The sequence below is a fragment of the Hypomesus transpacificus genome, unplaced genomic scaffold (assembly GCF_021917145.1).
Source record: "Hypomesus transpacificus isolate Combined female unplaced genomic scaffold, fHypTra1 scaffold_260, whole genome shotgun sequence".
Lineage (NCBI taxonomy): Eukaryota > Metazoa > Chordata > Actinopteri > Osmeriformes > Osmeridae > Hypomesus > Hypomesus transpacificus.
In genome coordinates this window covers 108359-128291 of record NW_025813787.1, presented here as the reverse complement: position 1 = coordinate 128291, position 19933 = coordinate 108359, and the positions used below count along the sequence as shown (strand labels likewise).

The 19933-nt window shown below is 50.1% G+C and overlaps 1 protein-coding gene across 3 annotated transcripts in view; it reads right to left on the bottom strand.

Moving 5' to 3' along the window:
* The window catches only part of baiap2b (BAR/IMD domain containing adaptor protein 2b), a 47086-nt gene that overhangs the window by 5637 nt on the left and 21516 nt on the right, over positions 1-19933 (bottom strand). For 2 of the 3 annotated variants that reach the window (XM_047014603.1, XM_047014602.1), the window contains exons 4-13: positions 13888-13949; positions 13204-13275; positions 11756-11893; positions 6464-6616; positions 4840-5073; positions 3744-3939; positions 2807-3008; positions 2627-2698; positions 2106-2277; positions 550-587 (exon numbers count right to left, since the gene is read on the bottom strand). In XM_047014603.1, coding sequence (XP_046870559.1) covers positions 550-587; positions 2106-2277; positions 2627-2698; positions 2807-3008; positions 3744-3939; positions 4840-5073; positions 6464-6616; positions 11756-11893; positions 13204-13275; positions 13888-13949 — 1339 coding nt within the window. Of the gene's footprint in view, positions 1-263; positions 283-549; positions 588-2105; positions 2278-2626; positions 2699-2806; positions 3009-3743; positions 3940-4839; positions 5074-6463; positions 6617-11755; positions 11894-13203; positions 13276-13887; positions 13950-19933 lie in introns of those variants that run through there. The other variant, XM_047014604.1, reaches the window with a different exon arrangement.

Here is a 19933-nt window from a genome sequence, read left to right as displayed (position 1 = left end):
TAGAAATACTGTGTGTGCTGGATTTGAGGGACACCGCTGTGTGTGGCCACTAGGGGGGGGGGGGGCTACAGCTACGAGAAGGGGGAGGGGGCATGCAAGGGGCTTTCCTTGAGATCAGGTGAATGAACAAAAGGAGAAAAATCAAGATAGAAACTCCAGATGTGACACAGATAAGCAGTGATGAGGACAGCGAGAGGATCCGTGGGGCTGGGGGGGGGGGGGTCAGGGTCAACCAGCTTACCCTGCACTGTGGACGGCTGAACTCGACCATCGTTACATCAACTTAAAATTTGACATAATGAAAAAAAAAAAAAAAAACATAACAATACAACATAAATAAATAACACAATGGAAACGACAAGACAAAATAACTGTAAAACGAAAAGGACCGGAATGTTTCCTTTTGATGAGTGAGATAAAAGTGGACACTTGTTTTCCTGTACGGGCTCTCCTGGGCTCACAGGGGTGGGGCTGCCTATCTGGTCTACCCTTCTTACAGAGTTGTCAAGCACCACCTGCATGTGAAGAGAATGAAATCTGGAGTCTTACCTGGTGGGGAAGTGGCCCTCATACTCTTCAAGTCTTTGCTGTGAAAATATAAAACAAATCGTCAGTCAATTACATTTAACCAACTGTAATTTTAATACAGGTACAGCTGTATAAGCTTACAGTATGTGCTGTGAAATAACAGTAGCAGTATCAATACTATCCAGAAGGGGGCAGTAGCAGTACATAGCTCAGAAAGATGCAGTGTCTTTAGATCAGAAAAGTTAACTTTTCTAAAGAGAACTTGATGGGTAGGTGCAAGCCTGAGAGCCCTCGGATAGAAGATTTTTGTGAAGCACTGCCGTACACATTTCCTTTGTCACAGACTAAGAAGTTTGACATTTTGCTTTAGGACGTCATCCCATTAACGAGATTCTTTTAAGAAAACCGGAGAAGTTTAGCATTGCAAGTTTTCTCAACTACAGATTTTTTTTTTTGAAGTAGTTCCATAATGTGTGGAGAGTAATTACAGCCTGGCAATCAGCCTGTCCACCTTCACTGCTCTGTGGGGAGAGGGGAGGAGAGGGGAGGGGGAGGGGGAGGGGAGGGGAGGGGAGGGGAGGGGGGGGGGAGGAGAGGGGAGGGGAGGGGAGGGGAGGAGAGGAGAGGAGAGGAGAGGAGAGGAGAGGAGAGGAGAGGAGAGGAGAGGGAGGGGAGGAGAGGGGAGGGGAGGGGGGGGGGGGGGGGGGGGAGGAGAGGGGGGGGGGAGGAGAGGGGGGGGGGGAGAGGGGGGGGGAGGAGAGGGGGGGGAGGGGAGGGGGAGTGGCTGCTGGAGTTGAAGGTGGAGTTATGTAACACTGCCTCCGCTTTCTGTCCTCTCTCTTTCCTCCCTGTCTCTCTCTCCTCCCTGTCTCTCTCTCCTCCCTGTCTCTCTCTCCTCCCTGTCTCTCTCTCCTCCCTGTCTCTCTCTCCTCCCTGTCTCTCTCTCCTCCCTGTCTCTCTCTCTCTCCTCCCTGTCTCTCTCTCTCTCCTCCCTGTCCCTCTCCTCCCTCCCTGCTTCCTGTTGGAGGGCTAAGCCCTCTGTTATCAGCCTGTCAGAAGCACTTTCCTCAAGAGACAAAGCCAGCCAGTCTGCGCTCTGTCATCACACACACACACACACACACAATATGCGCACAGTCACACGTACACACAGAGACGAAAACAAGCATTCCCTCTCAAACACACATGCACACTCATACCCGCTAATCACACGCACACACACACACGAGTGTGAGCAGAGGGAAACTGATTCGAATTCCGGTACGCTAATGTTCTAGAACATTTTCACAAGGCTGTAGACGTGCAAGACTCTGAGAGAAGAAAAACCAGAACTGAAGCTGTTGCACAGCTGCTCGGTAGAGGAGTTCGCCTGGTGTCGTGCTGAGGCGAACAGTGTCTCGCTTCTGTAACCATGGCCAGAGAGGACATGCATTCGTGTGTCTATGTACATGTGTGTGTATGCATGTGTGTGTGTGTGTCTATGTACGTGTGTGTGTGTGTATGCATGTGTGTGTTGTCTATGTACATGTGTGTATGTATGTATGTATGTACGTGTGTGTGTGTGTGTGCGCGCTCACCTGTGGGAACCCCGGCACTGCCACGCTGTAGGGCCGCTGCTGACGGCTGTGCGTTGCCATGGCGCCCTGTGCCAGCAGGCGAGACGACATGGCGTACTCTTGACTGGCCAGAGCACCGTCCTCTCTGTCCAGGAGGTTCCCTGTGCTGCTGCTCTTCCCGTGCTGCAGACTGCTGCACACACACACATTCACACACACACACAGTTGGTTAGTTCCACTCACACTTATGCTGCATGGTTGCTCATGACGATCATGTCACCCGAATCAGGGGTTCTGTTTCCCAGAGGAGAATTCGGGTTCCCATAACCGCTATGAAAGATGTATGCACTTCCTGTGCTGACGTGTAGCACGGAAAGCATTTACATAACCGCACGCGTTACATAAGATGTTAATCACGTCAGAATTTCCAATTACACAGAGTCTGAAGAAGTACACAATGGTCATGTTCTTTCTTCAGGGACGGGAGCGTTGGGGTTGAACCCTTGAGTGTGGGGGATGGACCAGAGCCTGGGAACACCTACCTGTTGACCCTGAGTTTGTCCCCGTTGCTCTCAGGGATCACCCGGGTGTACGAGAAGGGGAACCAGCCACGCCTGCAGGGGGGGCATGAACAAGCACTCATGAGCATCCAGAAGCACAAATTAAAACATTCCAAACCCATGAACATGACAGGATTCAGAATCCCGTTGTGAACTGCTCACATCCTGTTCCTGTCGTTCTCGCCGTAGTGCCAGCCGTCACGAGCCTCGGGCACCAGCAGGGTGATGACGTCACCCTCTGAGAAGCTCAGCAGGGTGCTGTTGTCGCCGGCGGCGTGCGAGAAGATGGCCTGGACACGGGTGCGGCCGTTCCTCTCCAGGCCAGCCGCCATGGAGCTGGACCTGGGCAGGGTGCGGTTCTCAGCTGGGAGGGGGGGGGGGGGGGGGAGCAGGGGATATGAGGGGGAGACTGTCAATCAACAGGTATATAACTGGATAAGAATAGGCATTGTTAACATTTGATCATGAAAACAACCCTAATTTCCAGAAGAAGGGGGTTTCTAAGTGTTGGAAACAATCCAAAAGGAATCCGACACTGGTCTCTGCTGGGGCTTAGATAAAGGCATGACCGTGTTCATGGTGAAACAACGTAACTCCTAGGTGACTTTTCCTGCTTCTTCTGCCTCCGTCCTTCATCTATTTTCATCCCTCGTCCCTCCTTTTGTTCCGCTCTCGTGCCTGTCCTTCTTGGGCCTGGCCTGCTTTCATTAGAGCCTGCTGGTATTCTGGGTGTGATTCAGCAAGAGGCCACCAAGCACCATTAAAGGCACGAGGAGAAAGGAAGGAGCTAAAGGAATCTTTTCATTCCGTTCAGCTCCTTCTGAAGGAGACTCTAAACCCTCCTGTGGTCGAGCAGGTCTACTGAAGGTATCCTTTCCCCGGCACAAATCAACCCTCCAAGTCCACCAGTGGAGGACTGGTGGACTTTTTCTTTATTTATCGGTGTGCCTGTTTGGTGTGCCTAACCCTAACCCTAACCGACTGGGGCAAAGATGCCCCATGCCATCCAGGTCTTTCTCCAGGGCGGCCTTGAAACCAGCCTTACCCAGGGTGGTCTTGAGACCAGCCTTACCCAGGGCGGCCTTGAGACCAGCCTTACCCAGGGCGGTCTTGCTCTTGACGGGGGCAGCCTTGCGGACAGGGAGGGTGTTGGAGTACACCTCGCTGCCCTGCCTGTGAGGCTGAGGAGACTCCCTGGCCTGGACACGCTTGCCCTCCATCCAGCGCTGGTAGTCTTCTCCCCCGTGGGCACCGGTCGTTCCGTTCAGCATCCCCTCCCCTGCTCCCATCAGCCTCTGCAGCCAGACACATGAGCATATTCATGAGAGGGTGCCCGCTCACATCACCAAAGCGCTTGCCTAATGTTCAGTTATCACATCAACAGGAAGGAGAGTCCGCTAGTCTGGAACTGGGTCAGGAAATGCTATTTAATGAGGAGATCAATCAACTGAATTGGAGGGAAAAGTATTATGAATGATGTGTGTTTCTCGCGGGAAGTTGAGGGATAGTCACATGGCCACAGACTGGACCTATAGATGACAGACTCGTCTTATAGATGACAGACTCGTCCTATAGATGACAGGCTGGACCTATAGATGACAGGATGTCTTGTACTGAGGCAGAGCGGGGTTCTCCTGTCTTCAGGGCTCCATCTCTGGGGAACGTTACACAGCAGAGCCTGTCTGGAGCCGCCTTGTACTGTGTAATCCTCATTAGCAGCAGCTGTTTGATGTGAATCCTGGAGGCCTCCTCTCAGGACATTAGAAAACAAACACAAACACAGCTCCCAGGCAGAGAGCAGGCTGGCAGGCAGAGGAGCTACAGGAATTTGGTTCCTAGCAACATGCTAATTACCGCACCAGGCTAACAACTTGATTTGCATATGTGGAATGGGTATCATGATGTGTAGTGTGTGTGGGTGTGGATGCACTGGGAGCTCCTGTAATGTAATCATCCCATTCGTGGTGTGTGTGTGTGTGTGTGTGTGTGTGTGTGTGTACGTATGCATGTACGTGTGTGTGTGGAGTGTTACCATTAGACAATGAGTCTTCCACAATCCACTGGGACAGATTGTGACATTAGGACCTCCAGTCTTCACATCTGATGACTTGAGCACGACATTTGATTCACATGAATCTGAATATACTTCCTACGGAACTACCTTAGGAGGTAACCAGGTGAGGAGCAGGACTCACCTGTTGACCACCTGCCATTAGTGCTGCCAGCTCAGGAGGCACAGGGAGGGGCTTAGCCCCGGGGATGGGCTCCGAAATGACCAGGTTGCCCTTGGAGGGGTGGTGGGCGCCCCCCAGGGTGCCCCCCGAGGCGGTCATCTGGTGGGCCAGGAGCATGGCACGGTCAGGGAGCTTAGTGGGGTCAGCACAGGCCTGCTGCCACATGGGAATCTTCTGGGCCAGCATGTCTTTACCCTGGAGAGGGAGGGAGGGAGGGAGGGAGGTGTATTTTACAAACTATTTAAAAGTTTGCATTTGATATTATGTCACTGAACACTCCCCCCCCACACACACACACACACACGAGAGTAGGGACATAAAACACATTAAAATCAGGTCAAAGCTTGTAGGTTGGAAAACAACAGTAACAGGTTGAACCTCAGGGATCGTGACGAACCCTAGTCCTGCCAGGAGAGAGTGGGAGTCTGAACAACTGCGAGAGAAAGAAGAGAGAGAGAGTCCAGGAGCAGCATAACTACATCCAGATGTATTATTTATTTATTGTATACAGTAAATAACTGGCTTATTTTATAGCATGATACCAATCAAGCACATGAAGAAATGTCAACATTAACCTGAACATCAAGTTGGTCAAACATTTGATATTCCCTCTCTGACCTTACCATCCTCTCCCTCTCTCTCCCTCCCTCCCTCTCTCTCAGTGTGACAGTCAGTATGTTGCTCAGTCAGTCTCTGCTTTCGTGGATTCACTCGCAGTGAGTGAGTAATCCCTTTCTGTTGGCAGTGTGTACTTGCCAGGTAATGTAGCTAGAGAGTGTGTGTGTGTGTGTGTGTGTGTTGTTTGACCGTGGGTGGAGAGTGTGGTACACACCAGCAGGATGATAAACTCCGCTGGCAGATGGTGTCGTTCTCTTCCTGCTCACTCCTTCCCTAACCTAGCTAGAGCAGCAGTGCTGTCTACTGTGGCTGTCTCCCAGAAGGGCGGAGGGAGGGGGCACACAGAGAGAGAGACAGAGAAAGAGAGAGAGACAGAGAGATTCACCCTCCTCCCCCCACTGTTGCCATCTTAAACTGAGACACATGCAGATCCCTTCATCTCGCAAAAATGCTTTAAAACGCTGTCTCTCCCTCTCTCCCTCTCTCCCTCCCCCCCCCCCCCTCTCTCTCTCCCTCCCCCCCTCTCTCTCTCTCTCTCTCCCTCTCTCCATGTCAGTATTGTCTACACAGTCTGCCCACACACCCACTCCACGGTGATCATCAACTTCTGGACCACTCTCCTCCTCCTCTCACCCCCTCCTCTCACTCTCCTCCTCTTCTCACATTGTTTCCTCCCACTCCACCCCTTGAGGGGACTTGGAGTGGAGGTCAAAAGAGAGAAGGGAGAGAAAGAGAGGCGATGGAAAGGACACTGTGTGTGTGTGTGTGTGTGTGTGTGTAGGTACTGGATGATGACGGAAGCTCAAAGAGAGAGGAGATGACAAGGGGCCTCGCGAGGCGTGACAGCAGCCATGACACGACGGAGCAGAACACCAAGCAACACGGCCACTCCCCCGTCAATAACCATGACGACGGCCAGTTAGGATGGAGGAAGGGAGGAGCCGGCAGGGGGCGGGGGCGGGGTTACCTTGCTGTGGTAGGCGCTGCTGTTCTTGGCCACGGCGCACTGGCGGTCCACCAGGAAGCAGTACCTCCTCCTCTCCTCAGAGAGCGCTGTCTTGTAGCCCTCGGAGATGCAGCTGTCCAGCTCGCTCTGTTTACCGCTGATGGCCTCCACATACTGCAGAGAGAAGAAATGGAAACGGGGGAAATATTTGGACAGGCTCAGAAAATGGGAGCTCCATCTTCTGAGCTATGAAGGATCTCTTCTCCCAGTCAGACACAAGCAGATCCAACACGTAAATACCTGCCTGCAAACACCTTCACTCAACAGCTCTCACCATCCCACTCCATGTATTAATACATCCATCCACCCCCCACCCCCCACCTCCACCCACTCAGGACTCTCCGCCCTTGGCTGAGGACCCAGGCACCCACCCACCAGGCATGGGCTTTCTGCACCCATATTTTCCTGAGAATTCTGTCTCCCTGCCTGCCCGTCTCCCTGTCTCCCTGCCTGCCCGTCTCCCTGTCTCCCTGCCTGCCCGTCTCCCTGTCTCACTGCCTGCCTGTCCCCCAGCAATTCCTCTTTGAATGGAATTTCAAAGATTTGGTCCCTCAATAGAATGTCATTTCAATCTGCATCTGACATTTTGTTGGCAAAGACGCTGGCTTCAAGCTCAACGTTAAATCCTGGGGTGACCCGTTTCTGGGGAGGAAAGGATGTCCTGCAGCCCACAGTGTGATGTCACAGGGCAGCGTGTGATGTCATGCAGCCCACAGTGTGATGTCACAGGGCAGCGTTTGATGTCATGCAGCCTATATTGTGATGTCACATTGCAGCGAGTGATGTCATGCAGCCCACAGTGTGATGTCACAGTGCAGCGTGTGATGTCACAGTGCAGCGTGTGATGTCCTGCAGCCCACAGTGTGTTGTCACAGTGCAGCAAGTGATGTCAGGCAGCCCACAGTGTGATGTCACAGTGCAGCGTGTGTTGTCACAGTGCAGCGTGTGATGATATGCAGCCCACAGTGTGATGTCACAGTGCAGCGTGTGATGTCGCGAGCACAAGGCTCTGTAACAGATGGAATACGTCATGTCTGATAATGGCAATGTCAGGGTAGCGTTAGTCATTCATGAAACACAGGATTCAGCCCACAAGACTATCCATACTCATCCACCTACACCACAGCTAGACTCACCTCCGGAACAGCCAACCCCTCTCTCTACATGTCAACCATTAGCATGCTCTTGTTACCTGACTTGCATCTGCGACAGACTCATCAGGTGACACATGCAAGCAGGAGGAGTAATAGTTCTCGTTGAGCACACACACACACACACACAGATGTAAATGTCAGCACCATTACAAAGCTCATTAGAGCAACACAAGCAGGTGTTGACTGCAATTTACAGCCCAGGTTCACCACCGTCCACACAGAGCGCCTCAGCCACCCACCACCGCCACACACACACACACACGTTATGTGTGATGAGCTCTTAAGAGCTCTCAAAGACATGCTTCAGAGTTTCTGGTGTGATTCTATCCACAGGCTGTCTGTCTGGAGGCCAACCTCAGTGGTGTGCGTGCGTGTGCTCGTGTAAAGTGCATGAGACGCTGAGGTAACCAGCTGGTAAAGTAGCCTACTTGGGTAATAATCATTTCAACCTAACTGACTGAAACAGGAAACATTTCTAAACCAATCAGGAGCTGGAGCCGTTTCCTGATATCCACATCAAAGAGCAGCAACATGTTCCAGTCATTAGTCAGTTCAATATTACAAGCACTGTTAATGCATGCAGTTCATTCAGTGTCAATCTCAGATTAAAGGTTCCCTTCTGAGGCTAGCCCTCTTTCTGAGGCTAGCCCTCCTTCTGAGTCCAGCCAGACAGGGAGGCAGACAGACAGGGAGGCAGCCAGACAGGGAGGCAGACAGACAGGGAGGCAGACAGACAGGGAGGCAGCCAGACAGGGAGGCAGACAGACAGGGAGGCAGCCAGACAGGGAGGCAGACAGACAGGGAGGCAGACAGACAGGGAGGCAGACAGACAGGGAGGCAGACAGACAGGGAGGCAGACAGACAGGGAGGCAGACAGACAGGGAGGCAGACAGACCGGGAGGCAGACAGGGAGGGAGGGACTCCTCTCTCAAACGTTTGACCGAGCGTTATTAAATCCTTACATTCGTCTGAAGTTACAATAAGTGTGTTTAAAGTGAAGCAGATAAGCAGTGGGAGGGGCCTATTTCTAACAGTATTGCAGTGGCTGGTACCAAGGAACAGTTTGATGTCTTATGCTACTGGAACATTCCAACCCTTTAAATCCGACTTGAGGCACCATGTAAAAGGACTAGTGGTGTAATTCAGAGGAGACTGGAGGCATGGTGTGAGTGGAGCAGAGACCTGGAACATGGTCTGCAGATGTGGAGGATGTTGGAAAACTCCTCCCAATGCAGAACTTCTCTCAAACATTTGCATCAAACTGATTTTTTTTTACGTGCCGGGGACTTAAATCTGGGTCATTCACAGAGAGGGGAGATGGAGAGAGAGAGAGCAGGAGAGAGAGAGAGCAGGAGAGAGAGAGCAGGAGAGAGAGAGCAGGAGAGAGAGAGCAGGAGAGAGAGAGCAGGAGAGAGAGAGCAGGAGAGAGAGAGCGAGCAGGAGAGAGAGCGAGCAGGAGAGAGAGCGAGCAGGAGAGAGAGAGCGAGCAGGAGAGAGAGAGAATAAGATGGTCTGTCTGTTCTGTTCCTTTAATTATTCAGCCCAGGCTCTCCTCCTCTCCATCTTGCCTCCTCCTCCTCTCCTCATTTCCTCTCCCTCACCAAAGAAACCACACACACTGTGATGTTCTATGATACACTCTGACATCATTCCATTAAAAGGTGTTGAGCTGCAGTGTGAATGTGTATGATGTTCTCATGTGTCCTCCCTGACTGTCCTCCCTGTCCTCCCTGTCCTGTCCTGTCCTGACTTCCCTGCCTGCCCTGACACATTTATATTTACATTTAATCATTATCGACTTACAGTAAGTACAGGGACATTCCCCCCGAGGCAAGTAGGGTGAAGTGCCTTGCCCAAGGACACAACGTCATTTGGCACGGCGGGGAATCGATCCAACAACCTTCTGATTACTAGCCCGACTCCCTCACCGTTCAGCCATCTGACACAGCACTACAGTGCTTGGAGGTGTGTGTGAATGAGTTGTGGCGGGGGGGGATTATTTGGACAGATCTCATCAGTTTAAAGTGCCTCGGGCACCAGAGAAGCAGAGATGCAAAGCAGGACTCATCGCCCCGGGCCCCACTGTACAGAGTGGCCATTGTTCTCAGGAGAGTTAAGAAGGAGGTGAATGTACTCAGACTGCTCCTGCTGTCAACCCTTGTTTTCCAACAGCTTTATTGTCAAAAGTAGTCACTGAGTCAGCCGTGAGGCATGCGAGTGACAGAACCTCAGACTAGATCACTTCCTGGGTTTTTCCAGAGGCAATCCCATTACTATCAGTTAACTGCACTACTGTCACCGATACAAAGCCTTTTAATATGAAATGCGAGAGGAGATTTACCATGTTATGTCCTGGCATTAGGTTTGTGTTTTATGGTCCCTGAGGGACACCGTAGGAAATGAGTGAATTTTCATCGCCTATGGTTTTAATATCCACATCAATCGTGCGGGGAAATGTGGGTTGGGGATCGCCACAGGCGATCGCTGAGCAGTTACAACATTTAATTAAGAAATGGAAGTGAAAAGGACCAGAGGTTTTGGACTGCAGAGCCCACCATCACACACACACAGTAATAGCAGACACACACACACACACACACTCATTAGCACACACTGACACACAGCAGGGCACTGACAGGACACACTCCCTGGTCTACCCACAGATTCCGTCTCCTCCTCACACACCCCCCCCCCCCCCCCCCCCCATGCTCAGCTTCTCTCCGCGTCAAAACCAACAATTACACAACAAATACTCGCCCCCTCCCCGCCTCCCCCCCACAACCCCTCCCCCCCACACTACAGAGAAGGCTACAGTCACTCGACCTATCCATTCGATTCCTAGTACTTCGCTCCACCCCTCCATCAGTCTCTCCTCTCTACAGCCTCTAACCCATCAGTCTCTCCTCTCTACAGCCTCTAATCCATCAGTCTCCTCCCTACAGCCTCTAACCCATCAGTCTCATCTCTACAGCCTCTAACCCATCAGTCTGATCTCTACAGCCTCTAACCCATCAGTCTCCTCTCTACAGCCTTTAAGCCATTGGTGTGAGTCTTACAGTCGGTCTGTTACCATAAACCTGACGCCCTCCTTCTCAGCGACTGTACAACACCCCCCCACCCCCCCCGGGGTCTGTGTTTTGTATCACAATCTTTTGGACTGAGAAATTGCCACAGTCGGAAAGAATGCCACACAGGCACATGCAAAACCTTTCGGTACGGTTTACCAAATTGGATTGTATTATGGAGAGAGAGGCGATTGAAATGGAGGTGAGGACAAAATGGAGAGGAGAGTGAAAGGGGGATGAAGGGTGAGGACAAAAGAAGGGAGAGAGGAGAGGCCCGCTTTTGTGTTCCTCAGGTTGCGTAAGCGCGGTCCACGCCTCCAGCATGACACTGCCCTGCCTGAGGAGGGAGACGGGCAGGCAGCAGGTCCACGCCTCCAGCATGACAAGAGCTGCATGAGGGCAGGCAGCCCCATTACCTGTCCCACATGCCGTAAACAAACCTTACGCAACCCTGCTGAAGTACAGCAGCGACTACAGCAGTGATGAGTGGCCCACTGTGAACACTCACTGCCAAGATCAAGTTCACGCAACATGGGTAGGCTGACGGGGGCCACATCAACTCATCATCAGCCACCACCAAAAGACTACAAATCCCACTGAACCACAAATCTCAGACTGGGAGCAAATATACCTGGCAGAATGGAAGCCAAATGCCCTTACATTTGTGCTGCACACGTGCGGTAGGGATGTGGTGCTGCACACGTGCAGTAGGGATGTGGTACTGCACACGTGCAGTAGGGATGTGGTGTTTGAGCTTTAGGGCCACGTCATCATTGTTGGTTTGAGATCCAGAACATGAGCAAAAGTTGAGGGCAATGTGTGTGGCTTTAGTCACGGTCTTCCGTCAGATTCGATTGGCAGCCTCTATCATAAACCTGCTGGGCTGTGGCCAATAGGATCCCATTTTCCTGGCTCTCTAATCACGTCCTCTATGTTCCATACGGTAACCTTGTAACCCACCAGCTGGCCGTACCATCTCTGAACAAGCTAGGCTGTCAGACCACACACACACACACACACACACACACCCTCACCTGCATCTCCTTGTCTCCGTACTTTGCAGGGTTCTTGCTGCCCTGGCTCCTCCTGCGTAGCTTCTTCAGCTCAGCCTGGCACTTCTCCAGACTCTCCCCTTTGCTCTTGTGCTCCGTCTGGTACTTCTTCAGCGCCGCCTGTAGGGGGCAGTAGCACCGTCAGCCACGCCAGAGCGCACCGCGGGGAAGAGACGGCTCGGAGCTGGCCGACCTTTCAGAGGTCGCAGTGCCCTTTAGGAAACGCGACGGAGACCGAGCCACACGTTGCCACCCCACCCCCCCCTACCCCTCCTCCATCCTCGTACCCCACCCCAACCCCCCTGGTCAGGCTGGAGGAGTTTAAAGACAGTAGCACTGGCGTCATGGTGGGTGGTGTCATATTGGCTGCCACCCACAAAAACGTATTTTTTTCTGAAATATTTGTTTTAACCTTTTCTTCGAAAATATTTTTGGAATCTTTCAAAACTTTTGACCATACGTTTTTGAACAACAAAAAATTCTCAACCTTTCTTAAGATATTTTTCAAAATATATATTTTTTTTCAATCTTTAGAAATATTTTTCTTCGTCAAGTTCATCAATGATACCAGAAAAATCTACTTTAGTAAAGTAATAAATTATTTCCCATCTCTACTAGAGGAGCTCAGGCATGTGTGAGGATCATAGCTGGCATTAGAAAGCGACTCTGATTCTCAACCACAGCTGAGAGTCTCAAACTGAACTTGGGTCAAATATGAATTTTCAGAAACAGGATCTTAGTGAAGGGGGAACAGCTTTCCTTTAGTGTGCGTTTCCCCCGCCCCCGAAAAAACCTCCCATCATTTGAGGGCTGCTTCACAGAGATGAAATCCCCCCCGAAGAGTTGAAAGTGAGCCAGGACATTGGGTTTTCTGGGAAAGCTTTAAAACAAAAACATGTTTTTTTTTTTTTTAACCAATCAAAGCTTCTAAATCTCTAGAAACATGTTTATCCCTTTAGAACCTCCGAAGTATCTCTCACTCTGATGAAACGAGTCCTAATTCATCGAGTGGAGAGGAAAGCAATTTAGGTAACTTTATTTCTGTGGCTATGATGATAACCGTTCGGGAATGAAGGAGAGCGCAGGGAAGCATGCGCTCATCTCTCAACAACGGTTTGATGAGAATGTGGATCATATCCTGGTATCTCTCAACCTCAGGGAACAGTAGCCTGGGGTGTAGTGTGCGTCAAGACTCTCTAAATGCATCCCTCCCTCCAGAACACCACTTCAGAACGTCAGAAATACAGGAGCTGGTATACGGCAACATCAAACTGAACCTTGAGAGAAGAAATCTGCCGTTCCTAGCTATGCTGCAACTTATGAAGACTCAAGTTTAAATATCTGTTAGCGTGTCTGTGGGCCAGTCTGTGGGCCAGTCTGTGGGCGTCACGCTGGTGACTGAAGATATCAAGGACTTTGGAGAGACTTACGTTCAGATAGCGGGCGTCCAACTCCACTTTCTTCTCCAGCTCAGTCAGCAGCTCGTTGTGGAAAGACTTGAGCTGGAAACACAAAGAGATTTCATTAGAAAACACACACTTTGCTCAAGTCGTTACGCCCACACAGGTCAAAGCTAACTGTGGTAGCATTCTAGCTGGATTGACAGCAAAAAATGGTTTGGAAATAATTCGATTGATGGGTTTGAATGTCAAGTTTTAACAATCACAATTTAGGGGTTGTTGTTCACTACAGTGTGTGAGTGTGTTTAAGTCAGTTTATGTGTGTATGTTTGAGAAGATGTTGATCTGCGTGTGCAGATGGCTGGTTCATCAATCAACCATCCCCCCTGGTGATGCTGAAATGTAAAAAAAAAAAAACTGACTAGAAGCAACTTAACCAGTGTGTGTCTTTAAATAATTAAAGAACCCAAATGAGCACATGCTGAGAGGCCTTCAGAAAAATGAAGATCTCCAGAACATTTCTATCTGAGGATCGTAGCTTCCTGCTATTCACAAAAGGCCTTTATCAAGAACTTTCAAGGACTAGGTGACTCAACGCACAAATAGGTCAAGTCTGACCATATCATCTCTGTCAGTTCCTTTGAGGTGTGCTAAAGGAGCAGGACCTTTTATGACTTAGTCAATCGTGTGTGTGTGTGTGTGTCTCCTCCTCACCATGTCTTCAAGCTGCATTTGGATCTGCCTGTGGACCTCAGCCATCTGAAACAGCACGTCCCCTACGGAGAGAGAGACAGAGAGAGAGAGAGAGAGAGAGACAGAGAGAGAGACAGAGAGAGAGACAGAGAGAGAGACAGAGAGAGAGAGAGAGAGAGAGAGACAGAGAGACAGAGAGAGAGAGACAGAGAGACAGAGAGAGAGAGAAGGGAGGGAGAGACAGAGAGACAAAGAGAGACAGAGAGAGAGAGAGAGACAGAGACAGAGACAGAGAGAGAGGGAGAGAAGGAGAAGAGAGAATTATATGAAATCTCCCTTTAGCTTGCCTTGCGAGAGCCACATCAACGTGCAAAAAGAAGACCATGCAGCCACACAAACACATGAAGGACAGGTGGATGGAACGAGGGGGAGGAAGAAGAAGAAGAGGGGGGGGGGGGGTGACATGAAAGAACAAACCAGTCCAATCACGAGCGGACCGAAACTCAAAAACACCCAGTCACAGACAGAACGAAAGAAAAACGTGTTAAATGTAGAGTTAGTATATGCAGTCCTTTTTAAACTGAAATAAAACTAAATTATCCAAAGGAATTCAAGGAGTGATGTGGTGTAATGACTCTAGTTTTGTATTAAAGTAGCCTGGTGAGATATATGGAACACTAAGGGAATCTTGAAGGAGAGTCCTCACCACAAGTGTTACATAATTGGGAAGAGAGTCAAAATGAATCTGCCGCTGGCTTGTTTATTTAATACGCCTTCTCTGGAATATCCTTTCACCTGTCAGATTCAACCCAGACTTGCACTGTGTTTAATTAATCCGTGCACAGAATTAAAAAAACTGATTAAAATCGAGGAGACATGTACAGAGATATCTCAGGGGATCGTCGTATACCAGGCATCTTTAATAAACATAAAAACAAAATGTGGATAATGACTAGTTGAGTTTTGTTTGTTGTACTGTGACTGATGTTTTAAATAAAACACTAATTAAAAAGTGAACAAAAGAAAATGTAGTTATAAAAGAGAGAGCAGGAGAGTGAGAAAGAGAGAATATTAAGCAGAAAGTAAAAAAAGGTGAAGCATGCAGCCAGAGAGATGCGTGTCGTTTTAATATACCTACATGCTGCCTCTTCTGAATATGCAATGCATTGTAAAGAAAAGGAACAAGAAAACCTAGTTTGAGCAGAGAACAGAAGGGGAGAGACCTGGAGACAGTGAGAGATCAAACTCTAGAACAGAAGAGGAGAGACCTGGAGACAGTGAGAGATCAAACTCTACCTAGGAGACACATCAGGTTTCACACACACACACACACACACACACACACACACACACACACACACACACACACACACACACACACACACACACACACACACACACAGTACAGACAGACAAACAGACATCCAAGCCCTAGAGAGGGTTTATCTACTGTTAGAAACGAGATTTTATTTAAAGTGTCCTACATATAAATCACCAACAATAAGCAATAACCACAAATCTATTTGAGTCTATTTTCAAATTATCCATCAAACTAATCTATTTTCGCATGCCGACCAGGTGACCTTCCTCCTGGACTAGTGTGTGTCCGAGAGAGAGAGAGTGAGAGCGAGAGCGAGCGAGAAAGAGAGAATGATCTGAAATCCCCTTTAGCCTGTCTGGGAGACTGAGGGGTGGGCTGGGCAGCAGGTGGAGAGAGGGGAGTGCAGCGCGCAGCAACTTGTGCTTCTGAGGAGGTTCAGAGCGCTGGCCAAATGACACGGCAGCAGGAACCAGCTTAGGAGGAAGTGCTGAGGTCACCGCATTGCCCCTCATAGGGGGGAGGGGCTTAAGGATGAGGGGTCTGAATCCCTACTGTTTAAATGTGTGTATACAGTATGTGTGTGTATAGTATATGTATACCGTGTGTGTGTGTGTAGGGTGTGTGTATAAAGTATGTGTGTGTGTATACAGTATGTGTGTGTGTGTGCGTGTTCTCTTGATATGTGGTCTGCTTACTGGATGACATCACATCCCCTCTCCATCTCTTTAAATCGATCAAAAACACCAGAGGGATAACAATGTGTGGCATCAATACACACACAGTGTGGATCACTGACCCCTGAAAACACAGACCCACCTGCTGGTCCCTAACAGAAGCAACACCGCCCATGTGACAAGGCCTACTCAGAGCCCACAGCCAATGACCTCGCCCTAACCCCCAGGACCCGCCCCTTACTTCCTGTGTGTGTTTATCTGACCAGCGGTGTGTGATACCCTCCATCCCCCCACAGGCCAGCTAAGCTGCTTACCGATAATCAGCGTAGATCACCACATCTGAAGCTTACAGAGACTAAAGCACATTGTCTGGTCCTGGCAACGCTGGATCAATTATACAAATACAGTTAAGGCCCCTGAGGCAGGCTTGGTGGAGGCAGGCTTGGTGGAGGCAGGCTTGGTAGAGGCAGGCTCAGTTTGAAGGTTCAAGCCGTCAATGACAGAGTCTCTAAATAGTGTATTTCTGTATCAGAGTTGACAACAAGGTGGACGGCCTGGATGATGAGGGCCACACACACACAGGTTGTTTATGAAGGCGTGTGTGTGTGTGTGAGTGTGTGTGTGTGTGTGTATGTATGTGTGAGTGTGTGTGAGTGTTCCTGCAGGGTAGGAACTGAAGCTGAACCTCTATCTACAGGAAGTCTGAACTGGAGCACTTTGAGATTTGTTTTCAAATGAAGTGCGTTAGAAATAAAAAAGTATTATTATTATTATAATTAGTCAGACACTGCAGACTGCAGTCTGTCACACTGACGCAGTGCACGCCACTGACCTCCTGCTCTGTGTCCTCGTCGCCACCGTGTCACGTCACCGTGTCACGTCACCGTGTCACGTCACCGTGTCACGTCACCGTGTCACGTCACCGTGTCACGTCACCGTGTCACGTCATTGTCAGTCACGAGACACTGAGATCTTCAGTAGACGGGGTATTGAGAAGCCCAAAATATCTCTCTCTATATATATTTATCAAGATTTTTTTTTTATGAATTGGGTACATAAGATCGATGCAAACCAACAACTGTACATGCCCATTACAGGGAGGCTGATGGGGTATAAAATTGAGATTGATTATTCCACACCGCAGATGTGAGCTAAACAGTGTGTGTGTGTGCGTGTGTGTGTGTGTGTCAGAGACTGATGGCTTGGTCCTGCTGGTCAGCTCAGTGGAACAAGGCCAGATGCTGTCAACCAATAGGCTCTCAGGCCTCCCTCTCCTCCCTTGACCCCAGAGGGTCTCTCAAAGTGGCGTTGTCCAATCACAAGGCCTCCCCTTTACTCCTTCACCTGTCAATCACTGTGTCTATCCCATGGTAACACAACGTCTGTCGGCTTGGCCGATTTGACGTAAAAAAAAAAAAAATCTTTGTGAGGAGTCAGGTGGTGTAGAGAACCAGGAGACATGTCCCAGAGGAGGATCCCAGCTGAGGCAGCGTTGAAGGGGAGGAGATCACCAGCACACAGCAGGTGACACACAGGAGGTGGTGGGCTTCAGTCTAAATGAAACAACAGATCAATAAGCAAACAAAGAATGTGTGTACACACACTCGGTAATGGAGGTTTGATAGAGTAGCTACTGCAGCTACACCTACAGGGTGGGGAGTTGGAGGTGGAGGGTGGGGGCCACCTACAGGGTGGGGAGTTGGTGGTGGAGGGTGGGGGCCACCTGCAGGGTGGAGAGTTGGTGGTGGAGGGTGGGGGCCAGGAGGAAGGTGTCGCTAACGCCGCTGATGTCGCCACTTCACAGTTAGCCCCGGCTGTGAGGTCCGTAGAGAAACACTCCAGGAAGCTCGTAAAGCCTCGTAAAATATCAACACAGCAAACTGTCAAGAGCTTCTGGCTGCACCGTCGCCCTCGGCAACAAAGCGGGCGGCCTATTGAGGATTATAATGCCTTTCTAGTCTCCACATCTGTTTTGTTATTAATGTGGCTTCATCCAAGATGCAGGCTTGGAGGCCTCTAAGCCCTCAGGGATAATACTGTCTTTTCATCATCAGCAGATAGCGTTTGCCCGCTAATTAAATGCCTCTGTGCTGGAACGCTTTGTCGGTCCATTTGTCGACCATGGTTGCCACCGGTGTGTGTGTGTGTTTCCACTCTATTTTAAGGACCATTAAGTCACCGTTTGGCAATGGACTTGTGTGTGTGTGAAGCGCTGCTTTTGCTCTCAAGGGCCACGTTCCACGTTCCGTGTCCTGCAGGTTGTTGGAAGCCCATTATCACCACATCACTCACTGTCACAGAGAGACACTCGGCAAAGCTTGACTACTTCACATGGCGGTTCAAAGACAAGCTGTGAATCGGTGCTCTTTGTTCTGCTTTCTTCCCACACATACACAACTCACCCCACATCTTTGCATGACTGTGTTTGTGTGTTCCAGACAAAGACATGTTGTCTTCTTATACGTCCCTCACAGAGCAACTGAGGCCAGCACCAGACAGGCCGTGTGTGTGTGTGTGTGTGTAGTAGTAGGAATGACCGGTCCCTGTGTTTGCTGCCTTGGCACCGGAGCTTTGATTAACACAGAGGCCTGACTGAAGAGAGCTAATGAGACACAGAGCTGAGACCACACCTCACCTGTGTCTCCTCCCTCAGTTTTTCTCCTCCATCCTTCTCTCTCTCTCAGTCTCTGTCTCTCCATGTGTGTGTGTCTCTCTCTCTCTCTCTCCTTCCTCTCAGGGGTGACCCAAGGACACAGTGAAGGGCAGAGACAGGGAGATAAAACTAATTCACCCAAAGTACCTGTAATCCCTAAAACAGTGGGTGCATGTCTGTATCTTAATGCAAACTGCATGAACACACACACATATACACACACACACATGGAAGCAGATTAGAGGGACAGGACCTGGGGACGCCTCACGTACTGGCCCACACCTGCCATGCCAGTTCAGATGGGGACATGTGCAGAGGACATGACTCACATGTACAGAGGCACTGCAGAACACTCTGCGGTTCCGCTCTTCAGCCTCGTCTAGATTAGAGAGTCGGGTCTGAAATCGTGATCAGGAGGGGGAACGAGGAGGGGGAACGTCACCGGCGGGGATGTGAGTGGGTGGACACTGCGGGGGGGGTGGACACTGCGGGGGGGGGGGGGTGGACACTGCGGGGGAGTCTGCAAAGTGTTATGTAAGACGGGGGGATGGAGGGGGAGGAAACAGCTCTCTGCCGTTTCCCTCTGCAGCGTGAGTGTCTGTGGGGGGGGGGGGGGGGGGGGGGGGGGGGGGGGGGGGGGGAGATGGGGGGGGGGGATCTTCAGAGGAGGGGTGTAGGCTAGGCTCCTCTTCGGGCGACAGATACCAGGAAGTCAGTAGACAATAGAGTGGAACTTTCCACATTAAATCCAGCAGAAGAGCTACATGTATATATATAGCACTGTCTTTTTTTTTCTTTTTGCACATTTCATCATTTTGTCCCCTCAGCTCACTACTTTAAGGTGATCGCAGTTCCTGAGATGACCGGAGTCTGTGCAGCAGATGAACAGACGAGTGGTATCTCTCTACATTCATCTCCAGAGGAAGTAGATTCATTTGCCAGCCACGTCCAAAAATTTGAATCTGCTATTCTATAACACACTGAGATGGGGAAAAGCCTTTGTTTTTTTTGTTGCCTTTTTGACCTTTCAGAATTTAATTCTCTCTTTCTATCCAGTCAGAAAAGCCTTTTTCCAATTTGGCAGAGGCGTTGAGTCGTCAGATGGCCCCGCTTGGTCCAACGTGGTCAATCTGAATCTATTCTGAAAAGGCTAATTGTTTCTTGGACCCCAGATTTTCTCATGCTCTAAATGGTTTTAATGAGCAGGCCGTCGCCCTGAAACACGTTCACCCTCAGAGGACAGGAAAGGGAACTCACCAAGCTTCGACAAAGGGAGGAATTAATTTGAGCAGCGACTGATTGAACCGGGAGATGTGTGCTTCCCTCACATGGGCCCTTTTCTCAGAGAGAGCCCCTGCTCTCACACACAACAACCGCTGATGTCACTTGAAACACAGAAGCGACAGGTGGGTCTGATAA